Source organism: Natator depressus, chromosome 19 (assembly GCF_965152275.1).
Source record: "Natator depressus isolate rNatDep1 chromosome 19, rNatDep2.hap1, whole genome shotgun sequence".
NCBI classification, from domain to species: domain Eukaryota; kingdom Metazoa; phylum Chordata; order Testudines; family Cheloniidae; genus Natator; species Natator depressus.
The window spans coordinates 15,939,330-15,963,640 of record NC_134252.1 but is presented as its reverse complement, the minus strand read 5'-3'; the positions used below and the strand labels follow the sequence as shown (position 1 = coordinate 15,963,640).

Below are 24,311 nucleotides of genomic sequence, written 5' to 3'. Positions count from 1 at the left end.
ACCACAAAGAGGAGCCGACGGGGGCTGCTGTAACACAGATAACACATTTACAGAGGCACACGCAGAGCAAGGGGTCTAGACTTCAATTTTTGAATTTGTTTTTAAAAAGTTCACATCAACTGCAATTTAAAGAGAAACGGCTTTAACAAAATCCCTGACAGCAGAGTTCTGCTTGGCTGAGCCTTCCCCTCTGCTGTGCTGTGAATTCAGCCTCCGCAGTCACACAATCAGGCAGTCTACAGACCCAGCCGGCCTGCTCACATTGTCCAAATGCAGTACGATGCAGGAAGGAGCCCAAGAGCCAATGTGATGGAAAGCAAGGAAATAAACATCTCCCTCTGGAATACTCCCCAGGGCTGGTCTCAATCCTGCAATTGGATCGATGTGGGCAGCCCCAATGGGGTCATGTGCAGACACAAGGGTCTGCCAGAGTAGATCCAGCTGCAGAATTGGTGCCCACATTGGCTGCATGGGGAACAGCATTTTAACAGCACACATGTGGTTTGCACCTGAGGCCCCTTTCAGTGGATCTCAGTTTTCCCTACATCACTGAAAAGGTGCAGTTTTCACCTCACTGTAATGCACATGAGCTGTCCTGAGGTAAAAACACAGCGCAGACCAGACACATCCATTTTAGTGCACAGTAGCTAGGCCAGGCTAGGTTAGCACCAGGGCTGAGTTCGCCTTGTTTACCTCCTGGTAAAACCAGAGCACCTGGCTTTCGCTGGGCTTTTCCCTCGGAATAGCTCATGAGCACTAGTTCACCCGAGACAAGAAACTGCCTTTTTTATCAGTGAGGACAAGGCTTCACTTAATAAAAACAAACCACAAAGACACACAATCTCTCCTTTTACTGATTAACATAAAATCATGCTCCACCATGATTTACACACATTATTAGCCTGGCGTCCCTTAGGAAATTTCACCAGTGGGACCTGCAATTAATACCTGTAACATAATAGAGTTGATTATAATAATTGCCATGATAATTATGTGACACCCTGGGAAGGGCGGGGGGAAAAAGCCTTGCAAAACAGGCTCTTTGTCTTTACCTTTTTGCTTTCTCCCCAGCTTGCAGGTATCAGCCGGCAATGGACAAACCCTATTTTAATGGACTCTTAATAATGCTGTAATTTCCCTTTGCAGTGAAAGTTTTCCAAACAGTCAAAGCCTCAAAACAAAGCAATGATTGTTCCTATTAGCATTAAATTCTACTCTAGGAGAGAGAATAAATCAAACATGGGGATTCAATTCAAAACAGAACTATAAAAAATCCAATAATGATTTTTAATATTAATAAGAAAAATATATTGTTATGCACTCTTAGCATTTAAACTTCTAATCCAATCAGTGCAAAGTGCAGAGATAAATCACAGGAGCAGAGGAACCAGGAGCAGCCATCAAGCACACAGCAACAAAACGCTGTCTCACAGCCCTGGGACAGAAGTAGGTTTGACAGTCTAAAAAAAGGGGAGGGATCGGGGGGGGGGGGGGGCTTATCAGCCTGTCACTCCAGAACAAGCTTGTTCATTGCCTCTCTGCAGCTCTCCATGTACCCCGCATCCCAGGTACAGGGTATGGAGGGGCTAAAGAGGCAGGGCCACTCAGATGCTCCTCTCACCTGGAGACCCCAACCCAACCAAGGGGTTGATGGCACAAGTCCTATTTGTTAAGCTGCCACATGCAGCTGTATTTGCTTAGTGTTTAGGAACATAGGACGTGCTGTACCACATCAGACCATGCGACCAACCTGCTTCCAACAGCTGATGGTGTCCAATGATACCTTAATGGGAGGGCAAAACTCCCCTATTATAAGCCACCTAGTGTTGAGCAGCACTGTCTGGGTATGGGGGGATTCCTCTCCCTTTCGGCATTTAGTTTATGCACTGAAGCATGCAGGTTGATTCTCCTTATCTAAATACAGAACTGCAGCGATTCCTGTTAAAATACACACGCATGCACGCGCGCACACACACTAAAGGAGCCTGCATTAGGCAGCCATCCAAGGGCCCAGCAGAAACTGGATGCTTAGTACAGGTGGGTCTTAAATACAAAGTCAGTTTCATGTGGTTTCAGTGGTTCTTTTGCTTTCTCCTTCCTGTTTCAATTGTTGATTTCTTTGGCTGCCTTATCTTGGATGGCAGCACTGGTACCTGGCTAGAATAGCATCTCTGGGGCTCTGTTCTCAGTACACAGGTAAGCACCTAGATCATGCTCAGCATTTCAGACTTCATGCAGTGTGGTTTTACGGCACAGGACAGAAGCCACTGAATGAGCAGCTGTTCTGTACGCATATCACTCAAGAGATGACAAAGAGCCCCAGCTTAAAAGGCCTAATCAGTTGATCAGCACCAGCTCCCATTGACTTCTAGAGTTATGGGTGCTTAGCACTTTTGAAAAGAAGGGTCCACATGACCACTTTTACACATCACTATGTGGTTCATTGTAGAGCCATGTTTCCTGATGGTTCTTGGCCCCAGGCTGGTGCAGGTCTCTTTGAATTAAATGGGGAATGTGACTTCTTATTAGTGGACTCCTATGACATTTTCTCAATTTATATTGCACTGTTGCACAACACATCGAGTAACAATATACTAACACTTCCACGGTTGTAATCACAGGTTGTGAGCTCCCCAGGGCAGGGGCCAGGCCTTCTTGCCAGTGTGGAAGAATCTAGCACATTGTGGGCGCTCCATAAACTAATCATCGCCCTAATCACAATAACACCCTATTGTAAATCATGGTTTACTCACCATGGGATCCTAGGTGAGCTAATAACAGATAATGGTCAGCAAGTCACCCGTGACTCATCCTGGCACTTCTCTTTCCTTTATCAGCTCAAGCACTACTGCGCACACCCAAGTGGGTCAGCAGGAAAGTTGAAGCAAACAGCAAAGACCTTGATAAAAGAAACTGGGCAGATCCCAGGGCTCCCTGTTCAGCAGGATGAGAACATGGCAGCACCCCCTCAAGCTCCATTCGGGTCAACAGATGCAGCGAGTTGGAAGCAGAGGATCACAGCCCGTAGCGCTAACGTCTAAGAAGCTTCTTGAGTTGAAGGCAAGTTAGCCCCAAAGTAGTTACACGAGTGCGACGCACCAGGAAATGGCAACAGAAGGAATGCCCCGGCAGGAGTGCCAAATGGCTCCCTCCCCCTCAAGGGGGAGAGAAGTAGAATCCAGACAGGAAGTGACTGATACTGCTGACAATGACCAACCAAGGAACAGAGGATAGACGGACAGACAGACACTCCCCCTACATCTCAGGATTGTTGTGAGGTGTAATTAACTCATGTTTGTCAAATGTTTTGAGATGCTTGGATAGAAGGCTAACGAAGAGGAATGGATTGTAGTTTATTCATTATTATTATTGCACGTTTAAAGCCGGTGCATCATAAAGCATTTCTGCTCCAGCTTTCTTTTAGAATATTTAATCAGATGTTCTTGGGGCAGGAGACAGACCTGACAGAGCCTCATTATCACATTCCTATTCTTGGCACTGATTGGTCAACTATTTAGCCACTTAATAATGCCTTTGATTACATCTCTGTCTCCATAGAGGTGATTACTCTGAGGGAGACCAAAGGAAATGGCCTAGAAATGAGACGCAATCATGTCCAGTGATGAGCTTTATGTATTTTAACTTAAAATAAAAAGGGAAAATATTCAGAGCCAGGTTTTCAGAATTGCCTCGGCACGCACAGAATGCGTGCAAGCCGCTAGTCCGGTTGCACGCAGCTGATGTCTACCTGGACATCTCCGCACATGCAGGTTCTGAAACCGCACTGCATTTGCGTATGCTGTGCACACAATTCGTACTGGGCCTAAATCTTTGTAATGGGACAATATGGTCATTGATCCACTGCATGAGGCAACAGCTCCACAGTATCCCACGAGGCGCCTGAGTGCTCAGCACATCAAGTCATCAAACTGGCCGAACTACCCACGTGTAGCAGGGTCTCAATAAGCGTCAGGCTTGTGATGCCTAGAGCCACTGGTTCAGCTCCTAGCAAGGCTAGCTCAGCCCTCACCACTTCGCTATTGATAAACCGAGCTCCATGCACTTGGCCGTGTGGGGTCTTTGGGGGTGAGCCTTTGTGCCCTTTAAGGTACGAGAGCACTTTTTATCGAAGCTGGGTTCCCCAAACTCCCCCTCGTCCTCCCACTGTTGTGAAACCTGCTGTCTGCTGCCCAGCCCCCCAGAGGTGGCTGCATTTCCATATTGCACAAGCGCTGCCTGAGCCAGCACTCAAGCCCAGACATGGTCAGGGAGACTGCAGGCCCCTGCCGCAGCACGCTGAGGAGGGCACAGCCAGGAAGTGCACCGGGATCTCTCAGGGTGACCAAGGCTAGTCAGACTGACATGATGATGATGAACTGGCATCACTCTCTGCACTAAGAAGCTGAGATTTTCTGGGATCAAGGTTCTTTCTCCCCACCAGACAGGGGACAAACGGGTGGGGAGAGCACCCTGAACAGTGGGAATCTCCTGGAGGCTGAGGGTCTGGTTCTCTGGTCTGCTGTCTGGTCTGCAGCCGTTCTAAGACAGACACGTTACCGGGCTCTGTGCCTTCGGCCGTACAGTCCTGCCGCCGGGCGGAGGGGAAAGCTAGTCCTCGTTCTCAGCCACCCAGCCAGGTTACTGTCCAATCGGGGGGTGGGGGAGTGGCCAGCAGCCCGGGACTGTCAGTGTGAAAGACAAGATGCTTTCCCGGGGATGGGCTTAGCGGGCAGGCCTAGGTGGGGAAAGCTGTGGGCCACACTGAAGGCAACTCGAGTTGGGCCCCTGAAGTCAGGTGAGAGCAGGAGGCTGAACGGCCAGTTGCCCTTGGATAAAAGCCAGCGTCAGACATGAGCGAATGAGCCCAGTTGGCGGGGGGGCTGTTGAGCAAGGGGCCCTCGCTACCTGCCTCCCCTGCGAGAGACAATCCGCCCAGAGGTGCGGGCCTGTCCCCAGCGTTTGACACATACTAACGAATGGGGCCCGTGCCTGGGGTGGGTAACGAGCATTGTCCCCCTTTTACAGGGGGCAGAGCCAGGGCAGAGAGAGGGCAAGGGAATTGCATAAGGTCACCCTGGAGTCAGTGTCAAGTTCCTGGCTCCCGGTCATACTCCCTGCACACCGGCCCACATCCCTACGACCTGCTCAAGCCCAGCTCCCAACGACCCCCACCCCTTCCCTCTGCTGATAAACCATGAGACCTCTCCGGGCTCTAATGGCTCCTTAGCACCTTCCATGCCAGGACTGGCCAGCCGGGAGCAGCGCTGGCCACAGCCTGCAGGCCCCACTCTGCAGGGCAGGAATCCGAGCTGGCAAAGCCCCACACGCTCCCATCTCCTCCCGACCCTGGGGTCCGAGGCTCCTCCCTGGAGTTCAGTTCCCGGAGGGCCTGCTCCTCCCACCCCACATGAAAGGAGCCAGACTCCCTGGGAGACAACAAAGGCTGCTCAGAAGAGGAACGGGGTGTCTAGAGAAATGCCAGACGAGCCGCCCCGCACGCGAGGGCGTTGGGGCAGAGGAACACTGCGCGTTCACTGCAAGACCAAATCCAGGGAACGCTGGGGGTGCGTGGGGGGCTGGGGGCAGTGAACTTTTGAACCTGCAGTCTGCAGATCCGGGCATTACCTTAACACAAGTTAAAAATAAACGTCTCGTCTCTTTGAACGAGCCTGTCTGCAATTACTGCTTGGCATGTCTGCTTCGGCGCGTCTCAATCGCTGGCATCAGGCCAGGTGGCTTCTAAGAACCCTTTTTTTCTGAGCAAATCAAAGGTGTCTGCTCGGCTTCTCTGTCTCGGCCTCCCCCGAGCTCCCCGAGACACTGCGTGTTCTTCAAAAGCACCCCTGAGCTCCAGCCCCTTTGATACCCACAGCTCTACAAAAAGGCTCCTTCTTCCTTTCTCAGCCCCCTGAAGAGATGGGGAACTCTCCTCCCCAGCCCCCCAAAGGAAGGGTGAGGGGCAGAGGAGGGTGGGGTCAGCCCAGCCGGAGGTGTGGTTAAGGGCCAGCCTGCTGCGTTATTCCCCCAGTTTGATTGTCACAATATTTACCCGTATCTTCTGTGCACACCCACTAAGCAATTATACAGATAGACAGGGGGTGGGGGTGTAAATGCACAAGGGGGCAGGGGTGAACGTGTATATATGGCAGTCGTGAGCACGTGGGGTGAATATGCTGGGTGTCTGTGTGCGCACACAGATGGTGGTGCGTACGCTGTGTGTGCTCATGCGGGCATGTGAACATGTGGGGAATGTGTAATATGTGCTTGTTTACGCATGGGCATTTCAGTGTGTAATGTGTGTATTAGTGTACTTGTGTGCCCTAATGAGGGTATTAGTGCTGTGTGTGCACAACACAGGAGTGCTAGAGTGTATGTCCAAGTGTGTGTGAGCAAAGGACACGCAGGTGTGTGCACAGTATGACAATGTGGGCACACAGGAGGCTGCACTAGTGAGCGTGAGGGAGGCATGACCACGTGGGGTGTATTTACTTTGCACTGAACGTGTGTCCGAGTGACGTGTTGTAACCAGTTCTGTGCTGAACGCCCAGAGACTGTGGTGATGGGCCCTGGAAAAGGCAGCTAGTTGTGATAGCAGAAGTGACATTGCAAAGGGAGGCTCTCTGCCACACTGAGGGTGCGTGTGTGTGTGTGTGCATGCATCACTGGGGGCGAAGGGGGAAGTGCTCTCGTTCACTTTCCCGGGGGCTGGGGCTGCTGAGGCCAGGCCTGCGTTTGGCCCTGCACAGGCCTCTCTCCGTTGCTTCAGCCCAGACACCGAGCAGCTCCAGTCTTTCCCCTCTCATTGCTGAACACACATGTTCTGGCCTCCACTGCTCTCAGATCCACGTGGGCAGCGGGACAGACCCAGAGCTTGGAGTTCCCAGGCCAGTGACTGCCCTGGCCTTCTCCCACGCCAAAGGCAAACCGGGACCTCACCGTCATCCGTCAGTGCTGCACAACAACCACGACTGTGCTGGCTCCCGGAGGCCTCCCAACCACTCTCCGGGCAGGGCTGCGGGGGACATGCAGGGCCTGGGGGAGCAGCAAGATGAGCCACATCTCCAGCTTATCCCACTATAACAACGCACCGGAGGCACTGAGCAGCAGATGCAAAGCCGGGTACTCAACCCGGGAGCAGGGCTGGTCCATTCCCTCGACGACTCAGCCTTGTCGGGATCCACACTAGGAAAGCTCGCCTTGTCCCCAGCCCCAGGACACAGCCGGGGAAGAGTGGAGGGACTGAGGCGTATGATGAGGCTTCCAGACAACGGCGCGGGATGCAGCTCTCCCAAACCAGAGAGAGGCCGATGCGGACACTGGGAAGAGAACGGGAAGACAGGCTGGCGTGGCGGGTGCTCAGGCAATGTAGAGTGTGAGAGACAGAGCGCTGCAAGAGCTCAGCTCTCCCTGCCAGACATTAACCCACGTGGGGAGTTAGAGCAAGGAGCCAACACTCCTGGGGTCTATACCCTCCTCAGCTACATGTGGGCTTTGCTGCTCTGTGCCTCAGTTTCCCCTACCTCCACGAGGGGCTTGTGGGGAGGCGTTAGCTGCTGCTGTCCCCTGCTCTGGGAAGCTGAGCTTTCCCTGTTTGCAAGGGGAGGGGGCCCATGCCTTCCTCTGACTGCACAGCACCCAGCACCATGGGGCCCCGATCCCAACAGGTTCTACTGTGAGCGCCTGTGTTTCCCCTTCCTGGGGTGAGGCAGAGACAGGAAAGCAGCCCCTCTCCTCCGCCGGGTGAAAGCAATGTCTGTGTTGGGCTTTGGGCTCGCCTTGCTGGCAAGCAGCCAAGCCAACACATAATAATGAACAGATGCCGTCCAAAATGAGCTTCAGCAGCAAGCGGGTGACCTGTTCCAAGTGTCCTCCTGTAACCCAAAGTGTCTTTCACCTCACAATAGCCAGGCACCTTCAGCAGGCGAGAGGAGCGGACAGGAAGCATCTAGCTAATTAAACGCAATGGGAGCAGGGACAGGACAGCCCACTGCCGACAGGGACAGGGAGGGGGAAATAAGCAGCTGACAGGGTGCTGCCGTGGGGGGCACAGCGGCAGGGTTGGAAAGGCAGCAATACACCCAGGCTGAGGCTGTGGCTTGGCACTAAGTGGATATTCACGCATGTGTTCCCGGGCAACTGAAGCACCAGCAGCAAAGGGGCACAGGGCCTATCCCTGGCAGTGAGGGCCAGGCAGCGGGACTGCTTGTGGGACCCCAGGCATTAGCCTTAGCTCAGAGGTTCCAATCCTTACCACCCTGGTGAGCAAAAGCTGTAACTGTCTGAGAGGGGCCTGGGCAATGAGCTGGGGCTGAGTGCAGGAGGGTCCACAAGGAGCCCGGCTCACTCGCACAAATGGCCCCAGGGCAGCCTCCACAAGCAAGAAGGGCAGCTGCAAGGTATTCTGGGGGCTCTTTGTAAGGAAGAAATCCACCTGCTGCACTCTGTGTTAATGGCAAAAAGGTGGTATGAGCAGCCCTACTCGGCCATTCCCTACCTTTGGAGACTTGCCCCCTTAATGTTCTTTGAATGTCATTTATTGTGTGTCATTTCCTAGGTTCTTAAAAAAGCAAACTGACATTCCCCCCCTCCCCCAATTCCATCACATGGCATCATACTGACATCATGGGTCATCAGCAGGAAATCCACCGTGCAGGGCTCTGCAGTACTGGCCACAGACTCTTCTGCTGCTGGTGTCTCCACGTCTGACCCCTTCCACCCTGGCCAATGTCCTGTCTCCTCATCCCCTACCCAGGCCTCGTCTTCCTCCAACCCAGGTCCTTGTCTGATCTCAGTCTTCCCCCATTGGCTCCCAGTCCCAGCCTCTGCCCAGGCTGCTTCTCCCAATTGACTCCCTCCACGGCTCCCAGCTCGTATTCCCTCCCTCTGCAGCCATCACACAGCCGAGCCACCTCCCACACCTTGCCCCAGGACAGCAGTAAGAGCACAGAGGACACCTCTCCCTACCCTCATTTCTGGTGCCCAGAGTTGCATCGGTCCTAAACAGCTGGGAGACGCAATTGCAGGGGAGTCCTGTCCAGCCACTGCAGCCTGGCCTGCAGCATGCCGAGTACAGCTGGAATCTACAGGAAATTTAGCTGCAAGTTCTAACAAGTCTCTACTGATCATGTGCAAACTGTGATTGCTCAGCAGTTTACAACTGAGCCAAACGTGGGTGTTTCTTCCTGAGAACAGTAGAAGACACATCCCTGCCACTAGGCTGAGCCCCCGACAAACTCCAAGTCCCGGCTACAAAGCATGAGGTGCTAGCCCTTCTATAGAAACAGAAGGGTTTTTTTAACATCAGCAAAGCAACATATTTTCCCTCATTTCATTCTTGAAAACAGCTGAACCGTTTTCACTGAAACTTTCCAAAACATTCCGCCTGAGGTGGACACCCAGAGTGGAAAGTTTCAGCCCAAACGGCTCATGCTTGGCAAAGTTATAAGCAACTGAAAACAGGGCCTTCTAATGGAAAGGGCAAACAATTATATGTGGCAGTATCAGAATACCAGCCCTGCGGGGTGGGGACGGGAGCGATGTAAAAGATAAACGGGGGTGGCTCCTAAAATGTGACCTTTGATGGGCACTCGGAGAACAGCAGCAGCCCACCCTTCCATCGGCAGTTGGGGAGGATCTGTTGGCTCCTAAGGTATGTGCCCCACATATTCCGAAGGAATCCACGCTCCTTGCCTTTCTGCCATCACCGCTGGCCTGCCAGGAGATGAACCATGCTGCCCGGTGGGAACGTGCTGTGACGCACTTGGGGGATGGGACACCGTGTCTGTGAGGCTTCTCTCCAGGCTCTTTGCAGCACCCCAGGTAGCGCAAGGCCAGCGCTGGGACATAATGCAGTCCAGTGGTCGAAGCACACCAGCCTCATAGTGTATGGAGGGAGGACGGGGGACCCTGCTATTTCCTGATTTCCCTCTTGCTCCCCTCCCTGCCCACACTGAGGATATCTAAAATTAGAGGCCCGATCCTTGGCTGGAGTAAAATGATGTAACCCCATGAGCTTCAAAGGACCGATGGTGATTTACACCAGCTGAGAATGTGGCCCTAGAGCAGTAGGCAGGGTGCACAGACACCATTCCCAGCAGGAAGCGTCACTAGGAAATCACAATCCAAAGGGCAGCAGCATGGAGCAGATCCTGGGGCCCATTCCTGGTACCTCAACACCTTTAATGACCTGGGCCCTTCTGCGTCCAGGAGCTCAGAGCAGCCACTGCGCTGAGACTGAACTGATCAGAGTCCACCCAAAATATTTACAAGGCCTTGTAAGTAGAATTCCAAATGCCAGGAAATCCATTTCCCAGCCCAGGAATCTGGCACTTGCCTCCCAGTGTCAGGCTGCAGCGAGCGAGGGAGAGAGACAGAGCCGGGGAGAGGCAGTAGCAGACTGGAGAACGACCTCCTGGAAGTGCCCCTTCTAGTCCCCAGCAGCTGACGTGTAGTTTATATTCCAGTGGTTATTAAAAATAAAGGGAAAAAAGAGCTCAGAGCAGAGCAAGCTGTTCATTTGGAGCCTCTCCCTGGGGGTTAATAAAGCCCCACTCACTGCTGTAGTATCATTTTTATGTTATCATAAAGCTGGACCATTTAGCAGGTTTGTGTTACTTCAGCAGTTAGCGCTGCATGAGAAGCAACTCAGAGGGGAAAAGAGGATGAAAACCTCCCCGAGAGCCCAGAGAAATGCTGTGGGGAGGAAGGGAGCCCTACCAGCAAGGCTTCCTTGCGTTCATACCCCAGCTGCCCTCCCCCTGCCACCGCTAAGGGCCTCCCACACACACAGCTAAACCCCCAGGGTCTAGGAAGAGCTGGCGCCATCCCTCCCCACACGTCGAGAGGCATTGTCACCAACACATAGCTCCGAGGGATGGCCAAGGGATGCGACTGCCCCAGGGAGACAGGACAAAGGCTGATCCGCAGAGGGTTTCCCCTCTGCAGCAGCAACTACCCAGCCTGGATCCTCCTGGGCTGCAGAAGGGAGCATTTCTCCTGACATCAGCAGTGGGGCATGGGAACAAATCACCCCAACTTGGTCCTAGCTTGCAGGGAGGGACACAAACCAATCACCACAACAATCAGAGCCACCTGCTATGCTTAGTAGCCCCAGGGAATTGGGGTGACTGGCTGGAGGGTTCAACCCAGCATTCCCACCCTCGGTGGAGATGGCAAGAGAGGGGAAAGCCCAAAGCAGGGATTCAGAGCCCAGGGGGTCTCGTGCTCACTGCTGGTCCCCCAGGATCACAGTCACTGAGAGACCCTGGATCTGGGGAAGGTCATTTGGGGAGTTGATTGTTTGCCAAATTATGGTTCGTGTTTGAGGAGTAAAAATTGAGGGTTTTCTTGGGTCCCTTCCAGCCTCCACTCCACGCCGGGAGCTCAGGGGAACTGCTTAGGTCCGGTCAGTCCCTTCCCAGTCCCTGCTCCAGCAGGAGCAAAAGGGGTGGTGGCTCATGGCCCCACTTTGCCTAGGACCCATAAACAGAGAAGTTGCCGCCTCCACCGAGCCTTGTCCTAGGAGCAGGGAACCTCCTGCTAATCATGCCGGGGGCATTGTGTAAACCTGCTCCTGAAGAGCCTCCATCAGGCAGGGGCCAGGAGCTCTGGTCACCCCGTCCCTTTTGGTGTGAGAGTCATTCATTCCCCTCCAAATCACAGCCTGGAGCAGTCATGGCCAGGAGCTCCCTGCAAGTCCCTCTTCTCCGTGGACTCCAACTAACATCCTGCATCACTGGGGAACGATCTCCACGTATGGAGAGGAAGGGGAGTGGAGTATGGGAGGCACGGGGACTCCACAGTGGCCAGCCTCCGGGCAGCTGCTGCTGTACCGGCTGCCCAGGAGCAAAAGTAACTTTGCTCTCCGCTGCACGGGTGCTAATGGGAAGTTGAAACAACACTGGAGCCTGGTGAGTGGCCCAGGTGATGCAGCATGGGTCCAAGCTGGCAGGCCCTGAGAGGCAAGGGCGTTTCCCCCAGGAGGGGCCAGAGGGAGAGAGTATCTGGGCTCACGAGGGCTGCTCAGCAACAGGTACAACAAGAGACAGGCAGCCCGGGCACTGCAGCTCTCCAGCTCCCCCTCACTCCCTGCCCCACCTCTCACTCCAGCCAGTCCGCCCCTCATTCCCACTTCTTGGCAGTGCAGAGCCTGCAGGAGACAGCTGCTCCCACGCTGCACTTTTCAGCCCATTTTGCTAACCCCCATGCAGACCTCCAAGGGCTTAACCAGTTCCTGAAAGCAGCTGCCAGGAGGTTACAGCAATTTAACTGAACAGGTTTAAAATCACACCTCTCCTTACCCCAGGATAATGGCATGTGGACCAAGCCCCAGGCCCCAAAATCACCCTCAAAGCAAGCAGAGAAGCGAAGGGCTCCTTCTCTCCACGCAGCATCAGCTCTTGGTGCTTTGTGCTGGGAGGAGCAGGCAATGGGCTGCAGCTGGCTGCTACCTGTCATTTCTCCACCCTCCTCCTGGGAGGGGGCACCGTGCTCCAGAAATGAATCCATCACTTTATAATGCCCCCTGCATTTCTCACCTTGCTCTTGCCCTGGAGCAGGGTAGGAGGGGCCACACTACTCAGCCCAAATTGGAAATGTCCCAAGCAATGGGGTTTCCACCCTGCCCCTATGCTGAGCTTTCCCTGGCCTGAGCCACCCACTTGCCTGTGGCCGCAGTGCTGTCCTGCTGAGGCGGTGTGCAAAGTGCACCATGGGACAGGGAGGGCACAGAAATTAAGGCTTTCGGCACTGTCAGAGCTACGTCAAGCAGCCATCCACCAGCTGACTGCTTGAGTGTTCTATTTTGGACGTCAAACCGGAGCCGCAGAGCCTTAGAATGCATCAGACCTGCTGCCTTTTGACGGAGGGTGTTGGTTTCCCATTAACAAGTGGGAAGCGTGAGCTGGAGCAGAAAACTTCAAGCGCTTTGGAATTGATAAAATAACGACTCCCTAATTAAGCAGAACTGTCAGTCACAGGCACTGGCTGCCCGGTCCGGGGAAAAAGCAGCGGTTTCCAGCACACGTGCCTGGCATAACAGCACAGGGGGTGTGCTGCCACTCACACTGCACGCTGGGGGTCCCCAGGACGTGCCCCAGAGCACAGCTCCCCTTTAGCCACTGGAAGCAGCACAGCCTAAAGGTCTGAATACAATGGAGACCAGGAGCCAAGACTCCTCTGTCCCATTCCAAAGTTTGACTGTGGGCATGTCATTTAAACACCATGCCTCGGTTTCCCCAAATGTAAGGCAGGGCTACTGCCACCCACTCCATTGGAGGGGATGTTAATGATTGCAAAGTGATGTGAGCCCACTGGATGAAGGCTTCAGAGTAGCAGCCGTGTTAGTTTGTATTCGCAAAAAGATTCGCAAAAATAAACTGGTTCGTCTCTAAGGTGCCACAAGTCCTCCTTTTCTTTTCACTGGATGAAAGGGGCTCCAGGAGGGGACGGGAAATGTGCTCTCATTATTCGGCTCCTCCAGCAGCTGTTCCCACCCTGAGGCTCGAGTAGGGGCAGAACACTGCTCCTGAGCAGTCTGTCATCTCCCCTGCAGGCTCCCAGATAGACCAGCCAAACTCAGATCCCCATGCACTGTGCTTGCATTCTCTCACTGCAGGGGCAAAGATCACTCAGCCTTCCCCCAAGGACACGGAAACAATCACCCTGCGCTGGGGAAGGCTGTGCACAGCCATGTGTCAGGTCCAGGTATGGGGCAGGAGGAAACGGCTGTGAATGCTAAAGATAGGGCGACCAGACAGCAAGCGTGAAAAATCGGGACAGGGGATGGAGGGGGAGGTAATAGGAGCCTATATAAGAAAAAGACCCCAAAATCAGGACTGTCCCTATAAAATCAGGACATCTGGTCACCCTAGCTAAAGAAAGCCCAGGGCCAACCAAGGAGCAGTGTGTGTGCAGGAGAGATTCCCAAAGATACCCACCTTCCCTTTAGTCGCCATACGCAGCAGGTTGGCCCTGAAAGACGTATTCAAATCCTGGAGAGCCCCCTTCCGAACAATAGCTCTGCCGAGCACCAGGCATGGCTGTGTGTGGTTGTGGGGAGGAGAAATGCTGCACGTCTAGTGATGAGAGCAGAGTAGGAATCAGGTCTGCTGTGCTCTGTTGCTAGCTCCAAAAAGGGTTAAAGTAGGAGCTCCTGGTTCGGTTTTTGGCTCTGAGAGGAAGCCCGGTCTAGCGGTTAGAGCAGGAGCCCTGCACTTCTATTCCTGGCTCTGGATGGGGGGGGCGGTGTCCAGTGGGCAGAGAAGGTCAGGAGTCAGGATTTGGCTCCCAGTTCTAGCACTGCGTAGCCTGGGGCAAGTCACCCAGGAAATGAGGCTAGAGCTACCCCTTTGCACAGCAGCCTCGCCCTCGCTCAGGGCAATGCACTGGGATCATGACACTTGCACAGGGAGCTAAACAGGGCTTTGCCTTTAATATCCAAGACCCCCGTCCAACACTCCTGTCAGTAATGAAACGCTTTAAAGCCAGGATGCCTCTCCCAGGCTTGGGGCAGGAGGAGAAGAGCAGCCTCCGCAGGCTCTGCAATGAGCAGCTCATTACTACAAGCTTGTCTGCCCCCTACTCCAGTTACACCCGCTGCCAGCACTGGTACCAGGTGAGGGGGCATTCAGGGGAGCGTAGCATCATTAGCACCATGGAGGGGGCTGTGCATCGAGGGGAGGGCATTCCCAGGGAGCCAGGCTTGGTTCTGCTGGGGCAGGTTGGGGAGGAAGGCAGCTGTACTGCAGGCCGGGGATAGGGACCAGACAGGACAGTGTGAGGGGCGAGGCTTAGAAAGCAGGGCGCAGACAGAAGCTGTCACTGCGTGGTGTGTACTTCGGCCTTTCAGCAGCTCCCTCCCAGCCCCCGCTCACATCCACAGATTAAAAGGGCAGAACCTGTCTTTATTTCAGGGAGAAGGCTGAGGAGAGAAACGCCGTGCCAGCTCAGAGCACCGGGCCAGGCCAGGCTCCCTGCTGCGCTACGTGGGGTGCTGCAAGTGAGACAGCAGGTCTGGCATTAAAGCCTTGGCACACTGGCACTTCACAGGGATCGCACACCAACACATCCCCTTACCCCCAGTTCAGTTGTGGCTGCTGCTGGACACGCAGGACTCATTGATCCCAGCCAAGAAAGCCCAACGGCCTGGCTTAGCTCCACGGCAGCCTTGCTTCTTTGGCTGCTGGAGAAAAAGAGAAAGCGGTCCCCTCCGGTGCACACAGGGATCAGCGGGGGAGCACAGGACAGAGGTTCAGCAAACACCACGGGAAGGACAGGGAGACCAAAGAGGTACTTAGCACATCAATCCAAAGCCCGCAGGGGCTGCTACAGGCCCCCCCAACAGCAAACACAGGCAGGGAATGTGGGTCCAGAGTGCCCTGATACAGACAGGGAGAGCGCCATGTACCCACACAGGGCTCCTGGCTCGGGGGTACTGGAAACCCTTCTCTTCCCAAATTCACAAGGGCCATCTGCGCCCGGGAATGCTGTGTCAGGACCCGCACAGAGGTGCTCTGCTGCATTCACGCTCACTATGGGGCCTTCTCGCTAAGTGTGCAACCCTGGGAACTGGGCAGGCAGCTTGCCGACAGCTGTTCTTGTGTGGGAGGTGTCAGACACGGTCTGAATGTCACCGGGAGGCTGCAGGAGATGAGTCGTTACTAACTGCAGCTGTGCCACACTGCAGACAAACCCTTCTGCTCTCAGCCCAGGCAAGAGGCACAGAATCGCCGCTCGCCATCAGCCAGTGCGGGAACCACCTGCCATCCACGGGGACGGGTCCCCTCTGGCCAAGGCCCTGGAAGCAAATTGCACTCACCCCCCAATTCCTTTACCAAATCCTCTGGGTCATGGAAGGCACCCGGCTGCCTGGGATTCCTTGGCCAAGCAGGGCGGATAGGTTTGCCCAGACAAAATGCCTACTAATGTCCAATAATGGCTGAGCACCTGACAGATCCTTTGTTCCTGCCTCCTTCCCCAGCTGCAGCAGCAGTGTCCCGAACAGGAGTCCACACTCCTGCAGGCATGCCCTATGCTCCTCGGAGCAGAGCTGGGAGAGGCCCCAGCAGAACTTCTCCTCTCCAAGTGCACGATCCTCTCTTCTCCCTCAAGGCAGGTGCTGGGGCTCTAGACCCCATCCTGGCTCCAACCATGCTCCCAGCTTCGCTGCAGCATTCTGAGTTCCACTGGCTCCTTGCCTGGGTTATCCCCCCCCCCACCTCCAAACATCTCTGTGGCCATAGCATCCCCCTCAAATGGGGAGCAGTGTGGGGGGAGGGGGAGGACCAGCAGCCACATCTGGCCAGGTGAGTCACTCTTTCCCAGCTTGCATGCCTGTCTCAGGGTGTCATTCCCCAGGGAGAACATGGTCCCACAAGGAGGAGGTGCTCCAGATGAAGCCCCTTTCATGCAAAACACTTGATGAAATCAGCGATCCCCCTCAGGGCTGGCAGCTACCCAACACAATCTTTGCTCCCTGGCTCCACATGCTGCTACTAAGGTGCACACGGTGCTGTGAGGGTACGTGGCCCTCTCCAGAAGGTAGGTGAGAGACCCTCCCTGCCCCAAAGGGCAGGTAAGGAGATGCTCTCCAGTCTCTGGGTGGGGAACAGAAGCAGCAGCGCAAGCTGCATCATGCACAAGTGCTCCCTAGTGGATGCTTCGGAGCAGCACCAGCCCATCATGCTATGAAGTTGTCTGGTCTCTTAGCCGTGGGCTGCAGCGGGGCCGTGACATATAGACAACAAGGTGCACTGGAGGGAATGCTGGGGATGGTCCCAGTTCTGACACACCTGCTCTCCAGACAGGAAACCCCTTAGCACTCACCCTGTCCGAGGCTGGGCTGCGAAAGCAACAGCCACATTCAAGCCCTTACTGCTGCAAGGCCAAAGCTGCTGTTCATCCCGACTGCACGATTGCAAGCCCAGCCCTATTACCGGCTCCACCCTGGTGGTTTGTGGAGTGCCCTTGCCAAGGCTCTTCCACTGTGCTCATCTGAATCCTCAACCCTCTCAGTCTCCTTCTAGTGAGGTCATAGTTTGCAAACTTGCCCACCCCTCACCACTGATCCCACCCTCCCCAAGCCCCCTTCTCCCCTCCCACCACAGCAATAACAAGAATCCTTTATCCTTCCAGGAGCCCGTATATCTGGAGATCATACAGCATTTTTTACACTCGTTAAATAACACAACATCCCAGAGAGCTGACAAGGGATAGGAAGGGAATCTCTTTACCCACTACTGAAATGCAACCACCTCTGGGGTGGAACGTGGCAGCTGCCTAAGAGCACCCAATAACATTTCAGTTCCCCAAGGAAGCCCAGCACTCACAACCTCCAGTGATGGAATTTTGTGGCTCTCTAAATGACTACCACTCAGACACCTTTCCAGTGTCTTTCCACCTTTCCACATTTTCCCAGCCACCTTGTGCTGTCTCTGGCCCCTCCCAGTCCCTTGATACTTCAGTGGGTGTGTCTGCCACCAGTCCCTAAGCGCTGATTTCATGTGTTCTTTGGTCAGAGTGCCCCACATACTAATTCAGCTACAATTTTCTTCTTTACAGTGGAAGCTTCTACTGGGCACGTGTCTGTAAAATGGTCTCATTCTCCTCTGTTCTATTTAGGCTCCTTCTCCATGAGGATAGCCCTGAGGTTAAAGCACTGGACTGGGACTCAGGAGATCTAAGTTTGATTCCGGGCTCTGCTACACACTCCGTGTATCAGCGTGAGCAAGTCACTGCCTCTCTCTGGAGAGTGGGGATAACAATTCTCCTTTTGTCTGTCACGGCTACGTAAAGCATAAGCTCTCTGGGGCAGAACCCATCTACACAACCCCTAGCACAATGGGGCATGTTCTCAGTGGGGACCTCAGGGACTTTGCTAATACAAGTGACCACCATACTATCTGCACACCTGTGCTGCTGGAGTTAGTTCTTCACAAAGGTCTCATAGCAGCCAGGGACATCCCCTGGGGACGGAGCAGGCCAGCCTCCAAGTCATTAGGGGGAAGTGGGGGTAGGCTCAGCACGGACAGAAATGGGCACAGCTCCTCCTGACCCCAATGGGAGCTGGGTTCGCTAATGCCAGGACAGAGTTTGGCCCATATCCCACAGCAGCCCTGGTATTAATGAACACACTGCTTGTTACCCACTAATCACACTGGAGGTGACAGGGTTTAGGGGAGGGGTTAAGGGAAACCACCTCCTAGTTTATGGACACCATCTAGACACAAGGCAATCGCTCCGCTCTGCCAAGTGTTGCTAACATGAGGTGTGTCTCCAAGTGGCAGTCATTTTGTAAAAGTGCCCTTTCCGACTGGGCAGGGTGCTGTGACAGAGACAACGCCTCCACCGGCAGGTGCGACTGAGCTCAGCACAGCCTCTCCCCCACCGCTTAGCTCCAGGAGTGCCCGTGTAACAGCTCCAGGGGAAAACACAGTAAGAGGGGAATCGATGGTTGCTGACAGAAATATTTAACAAACCAAAGGCAACAGCCTGCCAGTGAAACCAAATCCAGAGAGCAGAGGGCTGTGTGCGCGCACATGAGGGGAGGGAAGCACAGCACCTTCCGAGGGGAAAGACCTCTGTGCCTTCTTTCCCCTCACCGCGCTGCAAGAGTTAAATCCTGATCTCCCCAAGACTCACACATGTACAGCGAAAGGAGCCTCACAAAGCCATTTCTCTGGAGCTCACCTGTCTGTGGAGAGCCGTCTGCCTCGCTGCCGTCAGACAATTAGCAAGGCGACATCTCTCTGGGCAAACCAGGCAAATTTAGCTCTCCAACTGTAGGACGGGACTCCCCTAATGTCACTTTACTGACCACACAACAGAAGCACATTATGCTGCTGGGCAAATCCCAATCGTCCATGTAACCTCCCCATACTCACTCGCTCGCACCACAGTGCTGGGGATTGGCAGCACTGTAATTAATAATGCTCCAATGCTCACGTGTGGCAGGCAAAGACGGCTTATAGCACAGCACCAATTTTTATCCTGACAGACCGGGAGCCAAGACCGCTGTCACATGTCTGACTCCAGTTCTGCTGGCCACTAGCCCGGCCAGCATCTGAAAGAGGTGAGCCAGTCACTTCTCATGCGATAAAGTAGACATGGATTTCTCCCCTCTCCCCCAGACCTCTTGTTCTCAGACTCCTTCCTCTAAAATGCAACCCCAGAACAAAGATGTATAACATAACCACACGGAAAAGAGGGAGGGAAGGGGCAAGTCTCTGGTGTCATTCATCTGACTCAGGTTTCAATTAACACCAGCAGGAGACAGAGTCCTGCACACACAAGCACCTCCCTGCTTCTGCTGCCCAGGGTCCGTTCCAGGGGGGCAGGTGCACGGGCAGTTATAACACAGCGGCAGCAAGAACTCAGTGCGAGAATGATCCCTCGCCAGCTTTCAGGAAGGGGGAGGGCCATTCAAAATGGGTGAACAGGTGAACGGGAGCTGCTGTAGACAAGTTAGCCCGGTAGGGATCTCCCTGCTAACACACACAAGGCAACAGGAACCTCTTCTCTCTCCCCACCCTAGAGAAGCTGGGAAAACTTGCTGCTCCCCTGTATGCAGATGCACAAATGTGGATGGGAAATCTCTCCCAGCCCAGCTCCAGGTAAAACCAGAGCTCTGATCAAATAGATCAAGCTGCCCGTCCCCTAACCACACATGCACTGATATGGCCCCAGCCGCTGACCACATGCATCGCCTTAATGAAACTCCGCTCACAAGCAGGGACCTAGCCGGTATTTCTGATGGTACAGAGAGAGAAACTTGTCCGCTCCCCGCTTGGAAATGGGCAGCTGCAAGCGCAGCCCCTGACCACACAGATTAATTCAACGCAGCCTCTCTGGTCGCACACAGGGATTTAAATTAAACTTGGCTGGCGCCTGGGGGCAGGGAGGCGCGGGCACCGCTCTGGCCCCAGGCGGGGGCTGTACGTACCTTCCAGCCGGCAGAGCTGTTGCTGTCTCCTTTATCCTTAAAGTAGGGGACGTATCTGACCATCCAGTCGTAGATCTGGGACAAGGTGAGCCGCTTCTCCGGGGAGCTCTCGATGGCCTTGGTGATGAGGTCCGCGTAGGACAGGTTGCCCCAGGCATTGCGCCGCGAGTTCTTCGCCTTGCGGAGCTGTCCAACATCCGCCCCCAGCGAAGGCAGCGCCGAAGCGGCTTTGCGATCCGCCACGGCTCCCGTGTTCTCCGAGCCCTCTGCCGCTCCGCCGGTCGCGGGAGCTCGGGAGCCACCGGCTGCCGCCGCGCCTCCGTCCTCCTCCTCCCCGGGGAAGTCCGGGTGAGGCAGCGGCCAGGTGCAGGAACGGGGCCGGCTCTGGGGTTCAAAATCCGGGTCGATTTCAACCTGATGCGCCTGCCGCTTCTCTTCCATGTTCCCCCCGCTCCGCCTCCCCCGCGGAGTCACGGCAGGGTTCCGCACGGCCGGGGAGCGGGAGAGACGGCGGGGAGTCGATCGGGGCGAGCGCTCACGGGAGAGGCAGGGGCGGGGGAGGACGCCAGCCCCCGGGCCGACCCTGGAGTGCAGCGGGGCGGGGAGAAGAGGCCCCGGCAGCGGGGAGAGGACGCACAGCAGTCCGAAGCCGAGCGCCGGCACCTAGGAGGCAGCTGGCCCCAGCCCCATGGCAGCCCGCAGCAGTGTAACGCGAGAGCTCAGATGGGGGGCTGCACGATGGGGGCTCCCGAGGCAGGGAGGGGCGCGGAGCTCCCCCGCACGGAACGGCCCCAGTGCCGGGGGGCTCAGCCAGAGGCGCATGGCGGGCGGGGGCTGGCGAGGGCGGCTGCATCCATCGGGGCCAGGCTGGGGAGCGAGGGAGGCTGTTCAGTCAGCAACAGATGCTCGGGAGCCCGGGCGGCGAGCGGCAGCGGAGCCCTCCCGGACGGGCAACGGGAAGGCTGCGGGCAAGTCCGGGGATCCCAGCGGCCAGCGGGGCAAGTAACAGGGCAGCCTGCGCGCTGAGCCCGGCTCCGCCTGCCCTGGGCACAGAGAGGCGGCGAGGGCAGGGCGCGGCGGCCGGCTCCTCACGGCTGGGCGGCCCGCTCCCCGGCAGGTGGGCGGCAGGGCGGCGGAGCGCAGGCGGGCATGCTCCGGCCGCACGCACCTGGCAGCGGCCGGCTCCCGGCCCGGGACTGGCGGATCCCGCCGCCTGCTTCGCCGACTGGGCAGAAGTGGCGGCCAGCGCAGGCGAGCCGAGAGCGGCCAGGCAGCGCGGCTCGGCGGCACACGCCCCGCACCTAGCACCTGCCGGCGCCGCGGGCCCCCGCTCCGCGCTGCGCCTCCCCCGCGGCCGCCGCCCTGGGCTGGCGCCGCCTCTCTCCCGGGACGGGGCCGGACGGACCCATGCTGAGCCGGCGGCTGCCCCTGTCCTCTGCGCCCTGCCCCGCGCCGCCACCGCACCGCAGCGCCCGCCACCGCAGCCGCCGCACCTCCGGGGGGCGGGGCCAGCGGCGGGCCTGGCCCCGCCCCTCGGCCCCTCCCCTGGGCCAGGGGCGGGGCGGGGCGCCCTCCGGGGGACTCCCGCCTCCACCAGCGCCCCGCCCCCGCTCCAACCTCCTGCCCCTCCCCCCCCAAACAACCGCCCCATCCCCCGCTCCAACCTCCTGCCCCTTCCCGGCCCCCACAACCGCCCCACGCCAACCTCCTGCCCCTCCCCCCCCACAACCACCCCACGCCACCTCCTGCCCCTTCATTGCCCCCACACAACCGCCCCATCCCCGACGCCAACCTCCTGCCCCTCCCCTACACACAGCTGCCCCACCCCCCCCACACACAGCCGCCCCACCCCCCACCCAACCTCCTGCCCCTCCCCCCCACACACAGCCGCCCCTCCACCCCACGCCACCTCCTGCCCCTTCATCGCCCGCACACAACCGCCCCGCCCCCGCTCCAACCTCCTGCCCCTCCCCCCCAAACAACCACCCCACCCCCCGCTCCAACCTCCTGCCCCTTCCCGGCCCCCACAACCACCCCACGCCACCTCCTGCCCCTTCATCGCCCCCACACAACCGCCCCACCCCCCACCCAACCTCCTGCCCCTCCCCTACACACAGCTGCCCCACCCCCCCACGCCAACCTCCTGCCCCCCACACACAGCCGCCCCACCCCCCACCCTACCTCCTGCCCCTCCCCCCCCACACAGCCGCCCCTCCCCCCCACAACCACCCCACGCCACCTCCTGCCCCTTCATCGCCCCCACACAACCGTCCCACCCATGACGCCAACCTCCTGCCCCTCCCCCCATACAACCACCCCAACCTCCTGCCCGTTCCCCCCTACAACCGCCCCACCCCCCAAGCCAACCTCCTGCCCCTCCCCCACACACAGCCGCCCCACCCCACACCCAACCTCCTGCCCCTCCCACACACACAGCCGCCCCACCCCCACCCAACCTCCTGCCCCTCCCCCACACACACAGCCGCCCCACCCCCACCCAACCTCCTGCCCCTCCCCCACACAACCGCCCCACCCCCCACCCAACCTCCTGCCCCTCCCCCCATACAACCACCCCAACCTCCTGCCCGTTCCCCCCTACAACCGCCCCACCCCCCCAAGCCAACCTCCTGCCCCTCCCCCACACACAGCCGCCCCACCCCACACCCAACCTCCTGCCCCTCCCACACACACAGCCGCCCCACCCCCACCCAACCTCCTGCCCCTCCCCCACACAACCGCCCCACCCCCCACCCAACCTCCTGCCCCTCCCCCCCACACAGCCGCCTCACCCCCCCAACCTCCTGCCCCTCCCCCCACACAGCCACCCCACGCCAACCTCCTGCCCCTCCCCCCACACAGCCACCCCACCCCCCCACGCCAACCTCCTGCCCCTCCCCACACACAACCACCCCACCCCCAAGCCAACCTCCTGCCCCTCCCCACACACAACCACCCCACCCCCAAGCCAACCTCCTGCCCCTCCCCCCCACACAACCACCCCACGCCAATCTCCTGCCCCTCCCCCCACACAACCACCCCACGCCAACCTCCTGCCCCTCCCCCCCCCACACAACCGCCCCACCTCCCACGCCAACCTCCTGCCCCCACCCAGAACTGCCCCGCCCCCGGGCGGGCTCACGGGACTAGAGGGCGCGAGCTATTCCCCCTCCCGCCCATTGTACCGCGGCCGAACCGACCGCCCCCTTCTCATTGGAAGGACGCGGCACAGGCCCCGCCCATCGCGCCTTCCCATTGGCCCGATCGGAAGCCTGCTAACGGGGCGGGGCAGACAAGCCTCGCGCGCAAAGGGTTTCCGCCTACCAATGACGTCAGGCCAGCGGCTGCATCTGTGAGTAACCCAGGGCAACAGAGTTTCAGAGCCAGTCAGCGCGAGGCCACAGCCACCGCCACGCCCTTGCGCTACGGCCCCGCCCAGTGCCCCGCCCCATGGTCTCCCGCCCACGTCCTACAGAGTCACGCCCCTCACAGAACCCCCGAGCCGCACAGACCCCGCCCACACACCAACGCTGCCCGCTGCCTTAAAGCTCCGCCCATAGCCACAAAGCTCCGCCCACTCACTGAAAAGCCACGTTTCCCGACGAACACATAGCCCCGCCCCCACAAGCCCCGCCCTCCCTGCGCCGAGCGCCCCGCGATTGCCCACAGAGCCCCGCCCTCCCCCCACCAAGCCCCGCCCACACCCGAGAGCCCCCGCCCTCCCCTCACCGAGCCTCGCCCACACCCGAGATCCCCCGCCCTCCCCCACCAAGCCCCGCCCACACCCAATGGCGGGGCGGGGTCAGGTGGCGGGTATCTGGGGGCCTGTCCAATGGGGGGAGGGGTCAGGTGGCAGGTATCTGGGGGCCTGCCCAATGGGGGGAGGGGTCAGGTGGCGGGTATCTGGGGGCCTGCCCAATGGGGGGAGGGGTCAGGTGGCGGGTATCTGGGGGCCAGTCCAATGGGGGGAGGGGTCAGGTGGCGGGTATCTGGGGGCCTTTCCAATGGGGGGGAGGGGTCAGGTGGCGGGTATCTGGGGGCCAGTCCAATGGGGGGAGGGGTCAGGTGGCGGGTATCTGGGGGCCAGTCCAATGGGGGGAGGGGTCAGGTGGCGGGTATCTGGGGGCCAGTCCAATGGGGGGGAGGGGTCAGGTGGCGGGTATCTGGGGGCCTGTCCAATGGGGGGAGGGGTCAGGTGGCGGGTATCTGGGGGCCTGCCCAATGGGGGGAGAGGTCAGGTGGCGGGTATCTGGGGGCCTGTCCAATGGGGGGGAGGGGTCAGGTGGCGGGTATCTGGAGGCAGTAATAATGAGTCCGTGTTTACGAGCGGGGCACGTGACAGGCGCAGTGGCAATCCCCAGGCAGGGCAGACTGG

At 57.6% G+C, this 24,311-nt stretch overlaps 1 protein-coding gene across 1 annotated transcript in view; it reads right to left on the bottom strand.

The window, feature by feature from the left end:
• Positions 1 to 20,660, bottom strand: part of FOXO6 (forkhead box O6) — a 93,671-nt gene extending 73,011 nt beyond the window's left edge. Inside the window, exon 1 of the mRNA XM_074934292.1 lies at positions 19,940 to 20,660. Within this exon, the coding sequence (XP_074790393.1) occupies positions 19,940 to 20,380 (441 nt within the window). The 5' untranslated portion in view covers positions 20,381 to 20,660. The remainder of the gene's footprint in view (positions 1 to 19,939) is intronic.
• Between the last annotated feature and the right edge of the window lie 3,651 nt (positions 20,661 to 24,311).